This window comes from Acomys minous, assembly GCF_964271855.1.
Source record: "Acomys minous genome assembly, chromosome: 2".
Classification (NCBI taxonomy): domain Eukaryota; kingdom Metazoa; phylum Chordata; class Mammalia; order Rodentia; family Muridae; genus Acomys; species Acomys minous.
In genome coordinates this window covers 59,115,452-59,129,260 of record NC_140484.1, presented here as the reverse complement: position 1 = coordinate 59,129,260, position 13,809 = coordinate 59,115,452, and the positions used below count along the sequence as shown (strand labels likewise).

At 50.2% G+C, this 13,809-nt stretch overlaps 1 protein-coding gene across 8 annotated transcripts in view; it reads left to right on the top strand.

The window, feature by feature from the left end:
• ADGRA1 (adhesion G protein-coupled receptor A1) overlaps nucleotides 1–7,636 on the top strand; it is a 319,025-nt gene extending 311,389 nt beyond the window's left edge. For all 8 annotated transcript variants that reach the window (XM_084766821.1, XM_084766820.1, XM_084766817.1 and 5 more), the window contains 2 exons: nucleotides 3,765–3,863; nucleotides 4,717–7,636. In XM_084766821.1, the coding sequence (XP_084622947.1) occupies nucleotides 3,765–3,863; nucleotides 4,717–5,944 (1,327 nt within the window). In that variant the 3' untranslated portion in view covers nucleotides 5,945–7,636. The remainder of the gene's footprint in view (nucleotides 1–3,764; nucleotides 3,864–4,716) is intronic.
• Nucleotides 7,637–13,809: the final 6,173 nt, after the last annotated feature.

Here is a 13,809-nt window from a genome sequence, read left to right as displayed (position 1 = left end):
TCTTCCTCATTCCGTTAATGATTTATAAGTGTGCTGCGAAGACCATGGTATTTGTGGTCTCTTGATCATAATATTGTTACCAGCTTCTCACCTAATTTATTTGTGGTTAAAGAATATGCTCTGCATGGCTTCAAATCCTCTGAATGTTTGAGCCTCTCATGGCATATACCTATCAAAGGGCTCATAACACACTGGAGCATATCATTGTCGCCATGGTGAATATGCCACATGCAATGAGGAAGTGCATAGAGGGCACCAAGGTTGTCATGGTGAACAAGCCACACACAGTGGAGAAGGATGTGTAGATACCACCGTTGTCCTGGTGATCAGAACATGCACAGTGTTGCCATGGTGAACAGGCCACCACATATATAGTGAAGGAGGGTATTTGAATACCATCGTTAATACGGTAAACAGGCCACATAGAGTGGAACAGGATGCCACTGTTGTCCTGATGATTAATACACACAGCTTATGTCCTAGCAAATGAGCCACAGTTACTGGAGGGGTATTGCGTACCTTGGTGACACTGTTGAGTCAGCTCTGTCACAAGGATCCTTGAGGTGGACTTCTTCAAACACTATGTTCATGGCCTCTGTTTCCTCACTGATTTTTGTTATTTTTGTTCTATCTCTTACTGAGAAAGGGAACTTTAATACCAACTACAGTTTGGGAAGTGCTGTTTCTCCTCTATGTTGATCAATGTTTGTTCTAGTGTTTTGAACCCACTATCGGTCACGGCTTGGTGGCTACGCTGCCTCCCTGGCAAATGCAAATGTCCTGTCTTACTGGGCCTGTGTTCCTTCTGTCTTCCCCAGGCTTGTTTTCCCTTCTGCCTCTGGCCTGAAAAACCTTCCCTGGCTTAGAGCAGAGGTTCTCAAGCTTCCTAATACTTCAGCCCTGTGATACAGTTCGTGTTGTAGTGATCCCGGTCATAAAATTATTTTTGTTGCTGCTTCATAATTATAATTTTGCTTCTGCTATGAATTGTAATGTAAATATCTGACATGCAGGATATCTGATATGAGACCCCTCTGAGAGGGTTGTTTGACCCTAAAGGGGCCACGGCCCATAGGTTTAGACCCACTGGCTTACAGGACAAGGATGAAGAATGACTCCTCCCGTAGGTCGGCTTCCAGCCCCCACTGCCATCTTTTCTACTCTATACTATCAGAAGCTGGGTCTTTCTTTTTTTCTCTCTCTCTATTCTAACAATCTCTGCCTTGAAGTAGGATATTTAGACTGTTTTGTTTTGTTTTGTTTTTAAGATTTACTTATTTATTATGTACACAATGTTCTGCATGTGTGTGTGTGCCTGCCTGCCAGAAGAGGGCACCAGATCTCATTATTGATGGTTGTGAGCCACCATGTGGTTGCTGGGAATTGAACTCAGGACCTTTGGAAGAGCAGCCTGTGCTCTTAACCTCTGAGCCATCTCTGCAGCCCCTGGATATTTAGACTGTTAAAAATGTAGCTGATTTTTCACATGGTTAGAGTGTCTTCATTTGTTCTCTTTTCTTTTTCTGCCTCTTTTGTAATATTGTTCTGGTGTGGTTTTCTGTTCTTTCATTCCTCCTCTTCTTCCTGTCTGTGTGTTGTTATAATACTTTTATTTCAAATTTAATACATTAACTAGCTTTTTTCTCTTAGTGTCTTGCAGCCACATCAGAGATTAAAAGTCCCAATCTGATCACAATCCAAGGAAAATGAAGTGGTACTAATTCACATAAAAATCCAAAGATGACTTGTAACTCAAGACCACCTCCACCTCATCTTATATGTCACAAATGTCACGTGTATCACCCCCGTGTCATTCATGAGCTCACAAGATGTCAAACTTTCCTTTTTAACAGTCTTCTCTCTCTCTCTCTCTCTCTCTCTCTCTCTCTCTCTCTCTCTCTCTCTCTCTCTGTGTGTGTGTGTGTGTGTGTGTGTGTATGTGTGAGTGTGTGTGTGTGTGTATGTGTGTGTGTGTGTGTGTGTGTGTGTGTGTGTGTGTGTGTATACATGCCTTGAACTCAGAGATCTATCTTCCTCTGCCTCCCAAGTGCTGGGTTTAAACGTATGCGCCACCACCACTCTGCTTATATTTTGAAGGTGTTAAAGAGAAAAAATATTTTCTAGTTACCCTAAGCTTAAGTCCTTCCTGGTGACCCAGCTTCCTTCAGTGTGGCATCCCACTACCCTCAGGAGCATCACGTGACCTTCCTTCAAGTGTAGCTCACCTAAGCACAAACTGTTAGCTACTCTTTTATGAGAGAGCATCATCACTGCATCTGTTTTATTTTATTTATTTTCAGGTAAGGTATCAATCACCATATGACACTAGCCTTTCTGGAGCTTGTCTGCTAGGCAGCCCAGGCTGTCCTCAGACTTCACAGTTGTCCTTCCCCTGCCTCCAAGCACTGGAATTACGGGCATGCACCGCCATGCTTCGCGGTGCCTTCATTCTTGTTGGGTTTGGGAGGTTGTTGTTTTCAAGACAGAGTTTCTCCGTGTAGCCATGGCTGTCCTGGACTCACTTTGTAGACCAGGCTGGCCTCCAACTCACAGAGATCTACTTGCCTCTACTTCCCTGAGTGCTGGGATTATAAGCATACATCACTGCACCCAGCTTGCTTCACACAGAGTCCCTAGAAGGCCCTCCTACCAGCCTTTGAGTCTAGGTTCTAATTATGGTGCTTGTGAGGACACTGCGCCACACTGTCCAGTGAGGGTGCCTATAACAGCAGCCTCTGTCTCAGGGGAATCCTCTCTGAGCTGGTCTTCAGGTGGCCCTACCATGGCTCAGCACAGTGGGAAGCTAGCGGTCATGCTCAGTGTATCAGAGCCAGTGTGTGCACAGGCTAAGCCTATGACATGACATACATTCTCAGTGGGGTTGGACTCAAACAGGAGGTATCCTGGAAGCTAGACACTGAATTGCCATTAGTAAAGCTATCATTGGAGGCCTGTAGAGAAGAGGTCCGTTCCACACCACATCCTACTGTTGACAGGATAATCAGCTGCCCCTCCAGGGATAGCTTAAAGGTGGGCAACTCTCCTAACTGCCACAGAGGGTTAGGGAGCCAGGCTCCACACTTTATTTTGTTTGTTTGTTTGTTTCTTTGTTTTTGTTTCTTTGTTTGTTTTTTGGTTTTTTGAGACAGGGTTTCTCTGTGTAGCCTTGGCTGTCCTGGACTCGCACTGTAGACCAGGCTGGCCTTGAACTCACAGGGATCCACTTGCCTCTGTATCCCGAGTGCTGAGATTAAAGATGTGCACCACCACTGCCCAGCAGCTCCACACTCAAAGCTAGGTCTAACTACTCACTGGCCCGCTGATCACTGGGAACTGCTGACAGCAAAGGGAAGGGGTATGAGCTGGGTTCTGGCTGAAGACAGGTCCAAAGGAAATCCAACTGGGCCACCACTCACAGCATTGCTTCAGGATAAGGATGCCTCATTCAACACCCTCCATGGCTGCCCTTGCCCTATGGATGCACTGGCTGTAATTCTTCAAATCTGTCCTGCTCCCAGCCCAGGCTCCACGAGGTCCCACAGAGCCTTCATATTCACTGTGAGTCCCTGCAAGCCAGAACCAGGTTGGGGGTGGGGGGAGAGCTGAGACTCCCCCACTGGAGGTGTGCTTGTCTGTCCTAAGAGGTGGCATGGCCCTGGACTCCAGCTACCTCCCCCTTTGCATCAGGGAAGCGGGGAGATGGCCTCATTTCTCTAGGAGGATTTGGGGCATTCTTGGGAAGTCAGCCTTCTGATCTCTGGCAGGTTCTACCTCATCAGCGGAGGGGTGCCTTTCATCATCTGTGGGGTCACAGCTGCCACAAACATCAGAAATTATGGGACGGAGGATGAGGACATGGCATAGTGAGTACTTCCTGCCTGCGAGCTGGTGAAAAGTCGGGGGCACTGGCCTGCTCCTCTTGGGTCTTCCCAGACACTTGCAGAATGTGCTGACTTTGTGCCTAAGCCTGGGGAAGGGAGGGGAGGTGGCCACAGACACCTGTCACAATTGATCTCTGTTAGTGACTGGCCCCCAAGGTGCCTGTGATAAGGCAATTCCTTGAGATGACAGCAAGCCGTGGTTCTCAGGCCCCAGAAGACCACCCAGTGTTGTGTCTCCCCAGCCTTCTTCTCCCACCACACTCAGCTCCCTACTGACTCTATTTCCTTGGGCACCAAAGGCATGCCTTTCTTTATACTCTGGGATCAAATAACAGGAGGTTGGCTGAGCATGGCGAGCCCCTGGAGCAGAGACAGACCCAGCCCCTGCCCCACAGGTGCCCAAAGCTCAGTGGGACCTTCATCATTCTCAGCATCCTCTTAGGACTCCAGGATCTCCAGCCTCCACTGGGGCCATAGTGGGCTCCATATCCTCCTCATCAAAGCCTGCTTCTGCCCATTTCCCCCTTACCGGGGACAGTTTCCAGCCTCCCCTCCATGGACCTCTTTACCCATCCACCCCAGGCCTACCTCAGTCCTACCCTATCCACCTCCTGAGGACTATCACACAGGGCTAACCAACCAGCTGCCTCCAGCTGCCTCCAAATACCCATCCAGACTGCAGTTCTGTCCCTACCAATCCAAACCTCATGGCTGACCAGTCTTGGGTGCCACCTGTTTCCTTATCGTAGAGTTAAAACTCTCCCACTCTGTCCTGATAAGCAGGGGAGGCAAGCACTCTGGCCACATACCCACACTTACCTGCTTCTTCCTACAGCTGCTGGATGGCCTGGGAACCCAGCCTGGGCGCATTTTACGGACCGGCTGCATTCATTGCCCTGGTCACCTGTGTGTACTTCCTCTGCACCTATGTGCAGCTGCGGCGTCACCCGGAGCGCAGGTACGAGCTCAGAGAACGTACCGAGGAACAGCAGCGGCTGGCGGTACCAGAGGGTGGCCACCGCCATGGGGTGCGTCCTGGCACGCCGCCACCTGCCTGTGAAGCCCTGACTGCCTCACAGCTGCAGAATGAGCACTCCTTCAAGGCCCAGCTTCGTGCTGCTGCCTTCACCCTGTTCCTGTTCGCAGCCACATGGACCTTTGGGGCCCTGGCCGTATCTCAGGGCCACTTCCTGGACATGATCTTTAGCTGTCTGTATGGCGCCTTCTGCGTGACGCTGGGACTCTTTGTGCTTATCCACCATTGCGCCAAGCGGGAGGATGTGTGGCAGTGTTGGTGGTCGTGCTGTCCCTCTCGGGGAGAGACCTCTGCCACCAAGCCCAGTGCCCACCCTACGCTCGATGCCAATGGTGATGCACTGGTGCATACAGCCTGCCTGCAGGACTCACCGTGCCCTGGAAAACTCAGAGGCTTTGGCCATCCACCAGCCAGCCACTGCAAGATGACCAACTTGCAGGCTGCCCAGGGTCATGTCAGCTGTCTGTCACCTGCCGCCCCGTGCTGTGCCAAGGTGCACTGTGAGCAGCTCATGGAGGAGGAGGCCCATGTGCACATGGCTGAGGAGGATGCCTTCCCACACGACCCCCACCTGCACGACCCTCACCTGCACAGGTGCCTCCAGGGCAGAACTAAGCCCCACTACTTCAGCCGGCACCAGGCTGCCGCAGCCGAGAGGGAGTATGCCTACCACATCCCCTCCAGCCTGGATGGCAGCCCCCACAGCTCGCGCACGGACAGCCCCCCTAGCTCTCTTGAGGGCCCAATGGGGGTGCACACGTTGGCCTGTTGTGCCCAGGCCGACCCCTTCCCCATGGTCAGCCAGCCTGAGGGTGGAGACACAAGCCCTGGGCTCTACGGCTGTCCCCCACGGCTGTCTCCAGGCCCTGCCCACTTGGAGATGCTCCGGAGGACACAGTCCCTGCCTTTTGGGGGCTCCAGCCAGAATGGGCTGCTCCAGGGTGATGTTCGTGAAGACCTGCCATTTGGCACTGATGGGACAGGGAACATCCGAACAGGACCCTGGAAAAACGAAACGACAGTGTAGCCAGGCTGGGAACACAACTGCTTCACCAGTGCCACCATTTGTCCCTGGAGGCGCATCAGTTCAGAGGTGGCCCTCTGCTCGAGGTTAATGGGCTGGGAGGGTCATCAGATGGCCAAGTGGTTCAGAAATGGCTCACATCCCTCAGCCCATCATCTCTTTTATTGTGAAAGAACCCATGGGGAGAACACTGGGCCACAGATACCTCCACTGGTCCCAAGGCAGGAGGTAGATCTCTCTGTAAGCTTGCCACCTGCTTTCTGTTTATAGCGCCTTCTCTTGCTGCTGGGAAGGAAGCTGGGAGACCTCATCAGAGACTCCAGTGGTGTTCATGCCTTTGGTAAATGTATGTTAGGTTTTACTCTCGGGAGCACAGCAGTGGCCCACTGGAGCACGCTCACGCTGGGAAGCTTCCTGTCTCCGTCATCCTTCTGTTACCTCACACTTGCATCTCCACAGGGGGACCCACCTGGCGCCTCTGCCCGCTCACCACCTGCACCCATGTGGGACATGACCTGGCCTAATAGCCTGAGGTCATCTTGGGTGCTAAGGATGGGCCTGTCATGGAGCCCTGAGGAGAGGAAGCAGCCAATGGCATGGCCTTCGGGAAGCTGGACACAGTCTTTCTGAGCTTACGCTTCTGAGAGAGGCTCAGTTGTCAGGGCTTTGAAAGGCAGCCACTGTGAGACTGGATTCTGTTCCAGTGTGAGCACATGGTAGCCAAGCTCTCTGTCCCACAAGGAGGGGCTAGCTGGGGTGTGATGGTCATCACAGATGAAGTTTCTTTTCCTTTTCTGCCATTTTCATAAACTTTTTGGGTACAAAGCCCCACCTCAAAGGATAGATGCGAACAATGAGCCTTTTGTAGAAACAAGTGTTTTGTCCCAGGGGAGACCCTCACAGAGGTGAGAGCCCAGGTGTCCAGAGATGCCAACCTGTGAAACTGTCCACCTTTCCTCTCTAGCTTTCTCTTCCCAGTTTGTGGTCCATATGCATACATATGTATACACACACACATTACACACATATATGAACACACTATGCACACATATATCTGTACACACACATGTGTTAGCACACGTGCTTATACACATTTACAGTTACACCATGCACACCACACACATGTGCATCCACATACTTGCTCACCACATACATGCATGTGCACTTGCCTGCACAACACCACACATATGCACACATACTACAGTGTCCACATACAGACACACTGGTGTTCCTATGCACCCACAAACAATTAGTGTGCTTCGTGGCCCTGAGCACTGAGTTTCCTTGCAGATGTGGGTGAGTCTCTGTGATTTGCTTCACAGAGCACAGCCTTGGCTGATAACCTCCTCAGAGGACAGGGCACGAGTAAGTTCCTAGAGAGGCGGAGGCAACACATCCTTCGGCCTGTAGCGGGCCACGCCATCTAGAGGCAGACACTCAGTATCTGAGTAAGCAGCCTGGCAAGCAGAGCTGACATTTACAAGCTCCTCTGTGATGTTGTCCCTTAAAGCAGCATTCTGTGCCCATCCTTCAAGTGGGGAGCCAGGGACCACTGGGATGTTTCCGCTCCTTTCACTCTCAGACTTCTTTACCTGCTTGCATAGCTGACGTGTGCAGAACCCACCATGCTATGTACGCTATGTACGTACTGTAGATACAGACCATCCAGAGGAAAATACAGTGTTTTACATTGTTTGTCCTTGGTCAGGCTGGTCAATAGCGTGTGTGTGTGTGTGTGTGTTTGTGTGTGTGTGTGTGTGTGTGTGTGTTTCTCAGTCTTGACAATAATAGTGTGAGAGAGGCTTGGACTCCATCCAGGCTGCTCCACTGAACCTGCCCCCACATCTTTTCTATCGCGGTGCCTCTGGGAGAACAGAGACACCTCTCCATTCAACCAAAGAAATGCAGCATTAAATATTGAACCTCGCTATGTTTTAACATTGATTTAGATTCATGAGTCCGCTTGGACCGATGCTGCAACAGACTCCGGCTATGTCCTACTGGGGAGGTGTAATGATTTGCAGCACACCTGCTTTGTGAAGTTCTCAGCTCAGAACCAGCCTCCCTTAGACTGGGAAGCTTGGCTACACCAGCTTCATGGGCCTTCCTTTGACATGTCCGTTCCTTTTTCCATGAGAATACAGAGGACCAATGTGCAGGTGGCTGTGCTGGGTGTTGCGGGGGGGGGGGGGCGGAGGGGGAGGTACACGTTAGTGTGTGAATGTACATGTGATGTGTGTGTTGTGTGAGCTGTGAGTGGGTGTTTGTCAGAGTTGTGTTGTATGTCCAGCTGTATGGAGCGTGTGTGTGTGTGTGTGTGTGTGTGTGTGTGTGTGTGTGTGTGTGTGTGTGTATCTGTGTTTGTTCGTCACAAAGATAGCATAAGACACCCCGTTAAACCCACGCCAGCCACCCTGAACAGGTATATCATGAAGTTATGTCACGAAGCACATATCACACACGAAGATGTTATGACAACTTTAATCGCCTCTGCAGTGATTCTAACTATGAAGGCTCTGCATGCCTGGAGACCAGCAGTGTCTGCTGTGTCTCCCATGGGGGCACTCCACAGCCAGACAATCTCACATCTGCCTGCTGAGGTATAGGCAGATCAAGAACACCTCTCAGATCTACAATGAGTCATCTCTGCAGGGGCTTTGAGCAGCAGAGAGGCCCCTGGAGCTACTAAAAAGGAGCTGTGATGGGAGCCACATTCTACCTGCCTGAAGCAGGCAGGCAAGACTAAAACAGGGGAAGACAGGGCAGACTCTGGGCCCCACCTTTAGTGGAAAGTCAGCTCAGAGGATGCAGTGAGGCCATCAGGGATGTGGGTCAAGGAGCAGCCTTGGCTGGGGACCTGAGGATGTATTCTCCTGCAGGAGATTTCTTATAGTGCCTGGCAGAGATGTCCCTAATGGTGGCGATGTTACAGGCAGTCTGCCAAAACCCACCACCTGTCCCCTGACTCTCAGTGTTTCTGGGTAGATGCTGCAGGCTTCCGCCTACAATAGACTCTGAAATCAGCAAATCCCCCTGCAAGGACTACAACCCCCATCACACTTACTCCTCCACGGTGTTGTTAGAATTTACGTCTGAAGCCAGTGGTTTATTTGCTATCACAAATATATTTATTTACTATCATAAATATGAGAGGATGATTAACTATCCTCCAAAATGTCGTCTGTTATTATTACAACTGGGACCAATGAGTGCAGCCTATAAAGCAGAGTGTTTGGGGTCCTTTGACTGCAACAGAGCCCAGCTCTGCATCTGCAGCACACGGTGTGCCCAGGAAGGTAGGGACAGAGGCTAGAGAGAAAAAAAGACAGGAGGAACACTGGACACATGGCTTAGGCAGAGGCTGGTCTCTGGGACAAATGAGTAGTCATCTGAGCGCTTCAGTTAGCCAGGAGGATGGATAGAGCAAGAAAGTCCTAAGGTTCCGACACGAGAGAGAAGTAAGTCCCTGGGGCCAGCACTAGTGAGTGATGCTTTCACAGCGAGCCAGTCGGGCTGCAGCGAGGATGAGCCAGAGGACCATTCCTCATCCCTCTCCTCATAGGGATGGCTTCTGTGATCCCAAACAGCGGTGTTCAAACAGCTAGTTCCCAGATACCAATTCCCACTGCTCTGGAATTACCATCCAGGCCTCCTGTGGCTACACATCACATTTTTTCCATTTGCAGAGACCCAGACAAGCAGTGGCTGCCTCGGTCCAGGGATGTCCCAGTGGACCCCTGGCTGACTCCTCACCCACTACTGATGTGTGTGCTTAGAGCACTGATGTTAAGTCCCCTTTAAACTGAGTCTACATGATTTAATTCCACACAAATATATCAACACAATTGTGATGCCACATTCCTGTCTCCGCAATTCAAGCCTCAGGCATAACCAGCCATGGCCCCTCCAAGGGAGGCACAGCGGTCAGCCATGAATCAGCTCCCACGGGTATTCCAACAACACAATGACTTCTAAGACAACTGAATCAGAGGGGGAAAGCTTGGTTTGACTTGAGGTTTGGAGGATCTAGTCCAGGACCAGGAGACCATGGCTTTGGGTCCATGGTGGGGATACCAGATGGTGGCAACAGGCACGTTGGAAGAGCAAGCCACATAGATCACACCAGGAAAAAAGGACATGCGACCCACAGTCCCTCTCAAAAGCCTGTCCAATAGCTTAAAGGCTTCTCATCCCTCAAAGACCCCTCCTAAATGTGCATAGCGCCTTGGGAAACAAGTCTTTGGCATATGACTTTTAAGCATACCCACCAAAGCCACAGCAATGACACAACAGCAAGACACCCAGAAGGCGGCAGGCCCTTCCCTGGCAGTAGATGTCCTTGGCCTGTCCTCAGACCAGATCTACCTGCCTGGGAAGGGAGGGTGGAAAGAGCTGACTCACCAGGGAGAGCTGGAGGAGTCCTCATGCCTGCGTCTTGGTTTAAAGAGGACTCCTGGCCGTGTCCCAGGAACATATCCCTTATGTACCAAGACTCCCAGAAAGAGAGGCATTTTAGCCAGTTGCTATGGAGAATGTTCATGGAAGATGCTGGCAAGGCAAGGCACACTGCAGGATAATAAGAGTCACCATCAGAATGGACCTTTCCAGTCACCATCACCCAGGGATGGTGAGTATTCTCCACTAGTGTATTCAAGGAAACTCCTAAGCTCTGTGGGATAGGTTAAGTGCTGTGTAACCTGTGTATTATGGCACACAGCGAGTACAGCCAGGGCTTTGGGGAGCTGAGCCCTGGGGTCTCTGAATTGTCATCATCTGCATCACTGTGAGGGACATCTCTTGATTTATGCTGAATTCCACAATCTGTGTCTACAGAGGGAACCTGAGACAAAAAGCTATTTCAGGGAGGTGGCCCAGGGTGGGAGGCAGATGAGGGAGAAGCCTTCTAAACCAGAACATGATATACCGTTACAGTTTGGATGACTGAGTTAGGCCAGGCCAGTGGCCTGCGTCCGACGGTCTTGTTAGAGATCTACCCAATGTCACTTGTCACAGGCTGGGAGGGAAGATGACAGTCAGGACCAACATAGTGATGGAAAGAAACAGTTCAACTCAGAACGCTCAGGGTGAGGAGAGAGTGAGGCCTCAGAGCAGGTGCCTGGAGTCACCAGGATTAAAAGTAAAGAGGCTCAACTCTGACCAGGTCAAATTTTCCTCCAGCATGGTCGATCGAAATCAGGTTCTTTGGCAGGCGTGGCCTAGTGACCTGAGTCATCTGGTGGCCCAAGACCACAGGTGCCCTCAGTAGTTCCCCTGTCCTGGGAGGAGATGTGGGCTGCAGAAGATGAGGCTAACAAGAGAATCCCTCTTGAGGGCGGGCGAAGCCAGCAAAGACAGGTGGCCGAACTCACTCTTGTCTTCTGCTACCATTGCTGCCTACCACCCCACATCCATCCCACTCGCCCTCCATACCTCATCCTCTAGGAGCATCAGCTCCAACTCCACCCACTGCTCCACACAGAAACCCATCCCTCCAGAAAACTGGGGGGAGGGGCTTACAGAGAGGGCTAGTCTTGGCTGCAAAGGACACTGGGAATCTGGAAGTGAACCTCTCCCTCCTTATGGTGGTGCAGCCTACCTATCACACTGCACAATTTACCCACATTCAGTGTCAGGTGTGTCACTTATCTCTATAACTATAAAAACTATCATGGCACCAGGAAGCAAGGGATGGAGAGGAGCGAGCAGAAGACCACACCTTGGCTCAAACATTCAGCCTCAGCCTTCAAAGCCTCCTTGAGATTCTGGTAGTAACCCCAGGATTATGGTCATTTCTTTGCAGAATGATCACCATGGAAACAGAATCAAGACCAAGAGTAAAATTTTTGAGACCTGGTCCTTGGGCCTGCTCAGGTTTCCCTGGTCTTATAGTGACACTTAGGCTTAGCAGCCTACTGAATCCACTCTTTTCCACTGCTGCACTAGATACCAGGCCACCCACCCAGTATGTCCTCAGATATAGCATCTCCCGCCCACATGGCAGGGACATACACATGCGCACAGACATGTGGGGTGAGAGATAGAGCAGCCAGACTGCACAGAAATTCCTAGGATCCAACATGAAGATGGCCACTTGAATACGAATCGTTATACACCTCTCTTGGCAGAGTCTGGAAAACCGTGTGGACACCACATGAAGACCCCAGTTCTGGAAAGAAAAGAGTTGGAGGTGAGTGTTGTAGGTAAAGGTCCAAGCTTCACCTAGGATACCATGGAGGAAACAGCCAACTCAGGAGTCAGCCCAGCTTTTCTTGGCACAAAGGATGATGTATCAAAACTCACACATACACATCACCCAGAAGAAGCCCACAGCTACCTAACCATGAACTTCTTCCCAGAAGGCCAAGAAGACACCAAAAAAAAAAAAAAAGCCACAGAGTCAGAGTGTGACTCCAACCCCAATGGGCAGGCACCATGGGCTAGCTGCCAGGAAATGTCTTTGTGGCAAAAAAAAAATAATCAGCTGAGACATAGGCCTCTGGGGGAGATGGTACATCCCTGTGCCTCTGGTCAGCCGGAACAAGGACACATTGTCCTTCTGGTCTTCTTCAAGCCTGGTCCGGGAGCTACTCACAGTGACATCTGGGGACATCTACAGAGGACAATGTCGACTTGAGTGGGGAAAATGGACTACGTGATCCATGATTTTCCAGGGTATGTTCTGGCCTCTCCAGTGCTCAGTGGAAGCGCTGGGCTTGAGTCAAAGGTAGCACCAAGACCAGTAACTATCAGTAGTCCAGGGCAAATATATTCACAATTAGAATATGTATTTAATTTAAATGAAGATAATGCTGCAACTGAAGCACAGAAACGGTCACGCCAAGTTGTGCTTATTCCTTTACCAACACCTACATACCGTCTTGTCTTACTCAGTGTTCCATTGCCGTGAAGAGACGCCATGAACAAACAAATTCTTATAAAGGAAAGCACTTCATTGGGGCTGGCTTATAGTTTCAGAGATTTAGTCCATTGTCATCATGGCGGGATGCCCAGTGAGATGCAGGCCGACATGGCGCTGGAGAAGTAGCTAAGAATTCCTTATCTGAATCCATAGGCAGCAAGAAGAGAGAAGCACTGGGCCTGGCTTGGGCTTTTGGAACCTCAAAGTGACACAGTCCTTCCAATAAGATCACACCTACTCCAACATGGCCACACCTACTCATTCCCCTCAAGTTCTGCCATTGCCTGAAGACCAAGCATTCAGCTATATGAGCCTTTGGGGGGTTGTTCTTAATCAAATCACCATAACTGTTAATAAAAGATATAAGTAGAAGAATGTAGGAGGATTAATAATTAAAGAATGATGCTGCTGGGGAAACGGCTCAGATGGTTAAGAGCACTTGTTGCTGTTGCAGGAGGAGCTAGGCTCAACTCCCGGCATCCATACGGCAGTTCACAGCTGCGTAACTCCAGTTCCAGGGGGCCTGACACCCTCTTCTGACCTCCATGGGTACCAGACACACAGGTCGTACACATACATAGCATACATGCAGACAAAATACTCATACACATAAAATAAATAATTTCTTTCTTTTTTTTTTTTTTTTTTTTTTTTTTTTTGGTTTTTTGAAACAGGGTTTCTCTGTGTAGCCTTGGCTGTCCTGGACTCGCTTTGTAGACCAGGATGGCCTGAATCTCATAGAGATCTGCCTGCCTCTGCCTCCCGAGTGCTAGGATTAAAAGAGTGTGCCACCACCGCCCGGCTGACACTCTCTCTTCTGCCTTCCTTGGCACTAGGCACACAAGTAGAATACAGACATACACGCAGGCAAACAAACACTCATACATATAAAAAAATTTTAACTAAGTATTTTTTTAAAGATTGACTTATTATGCATATGGGGTCTTGC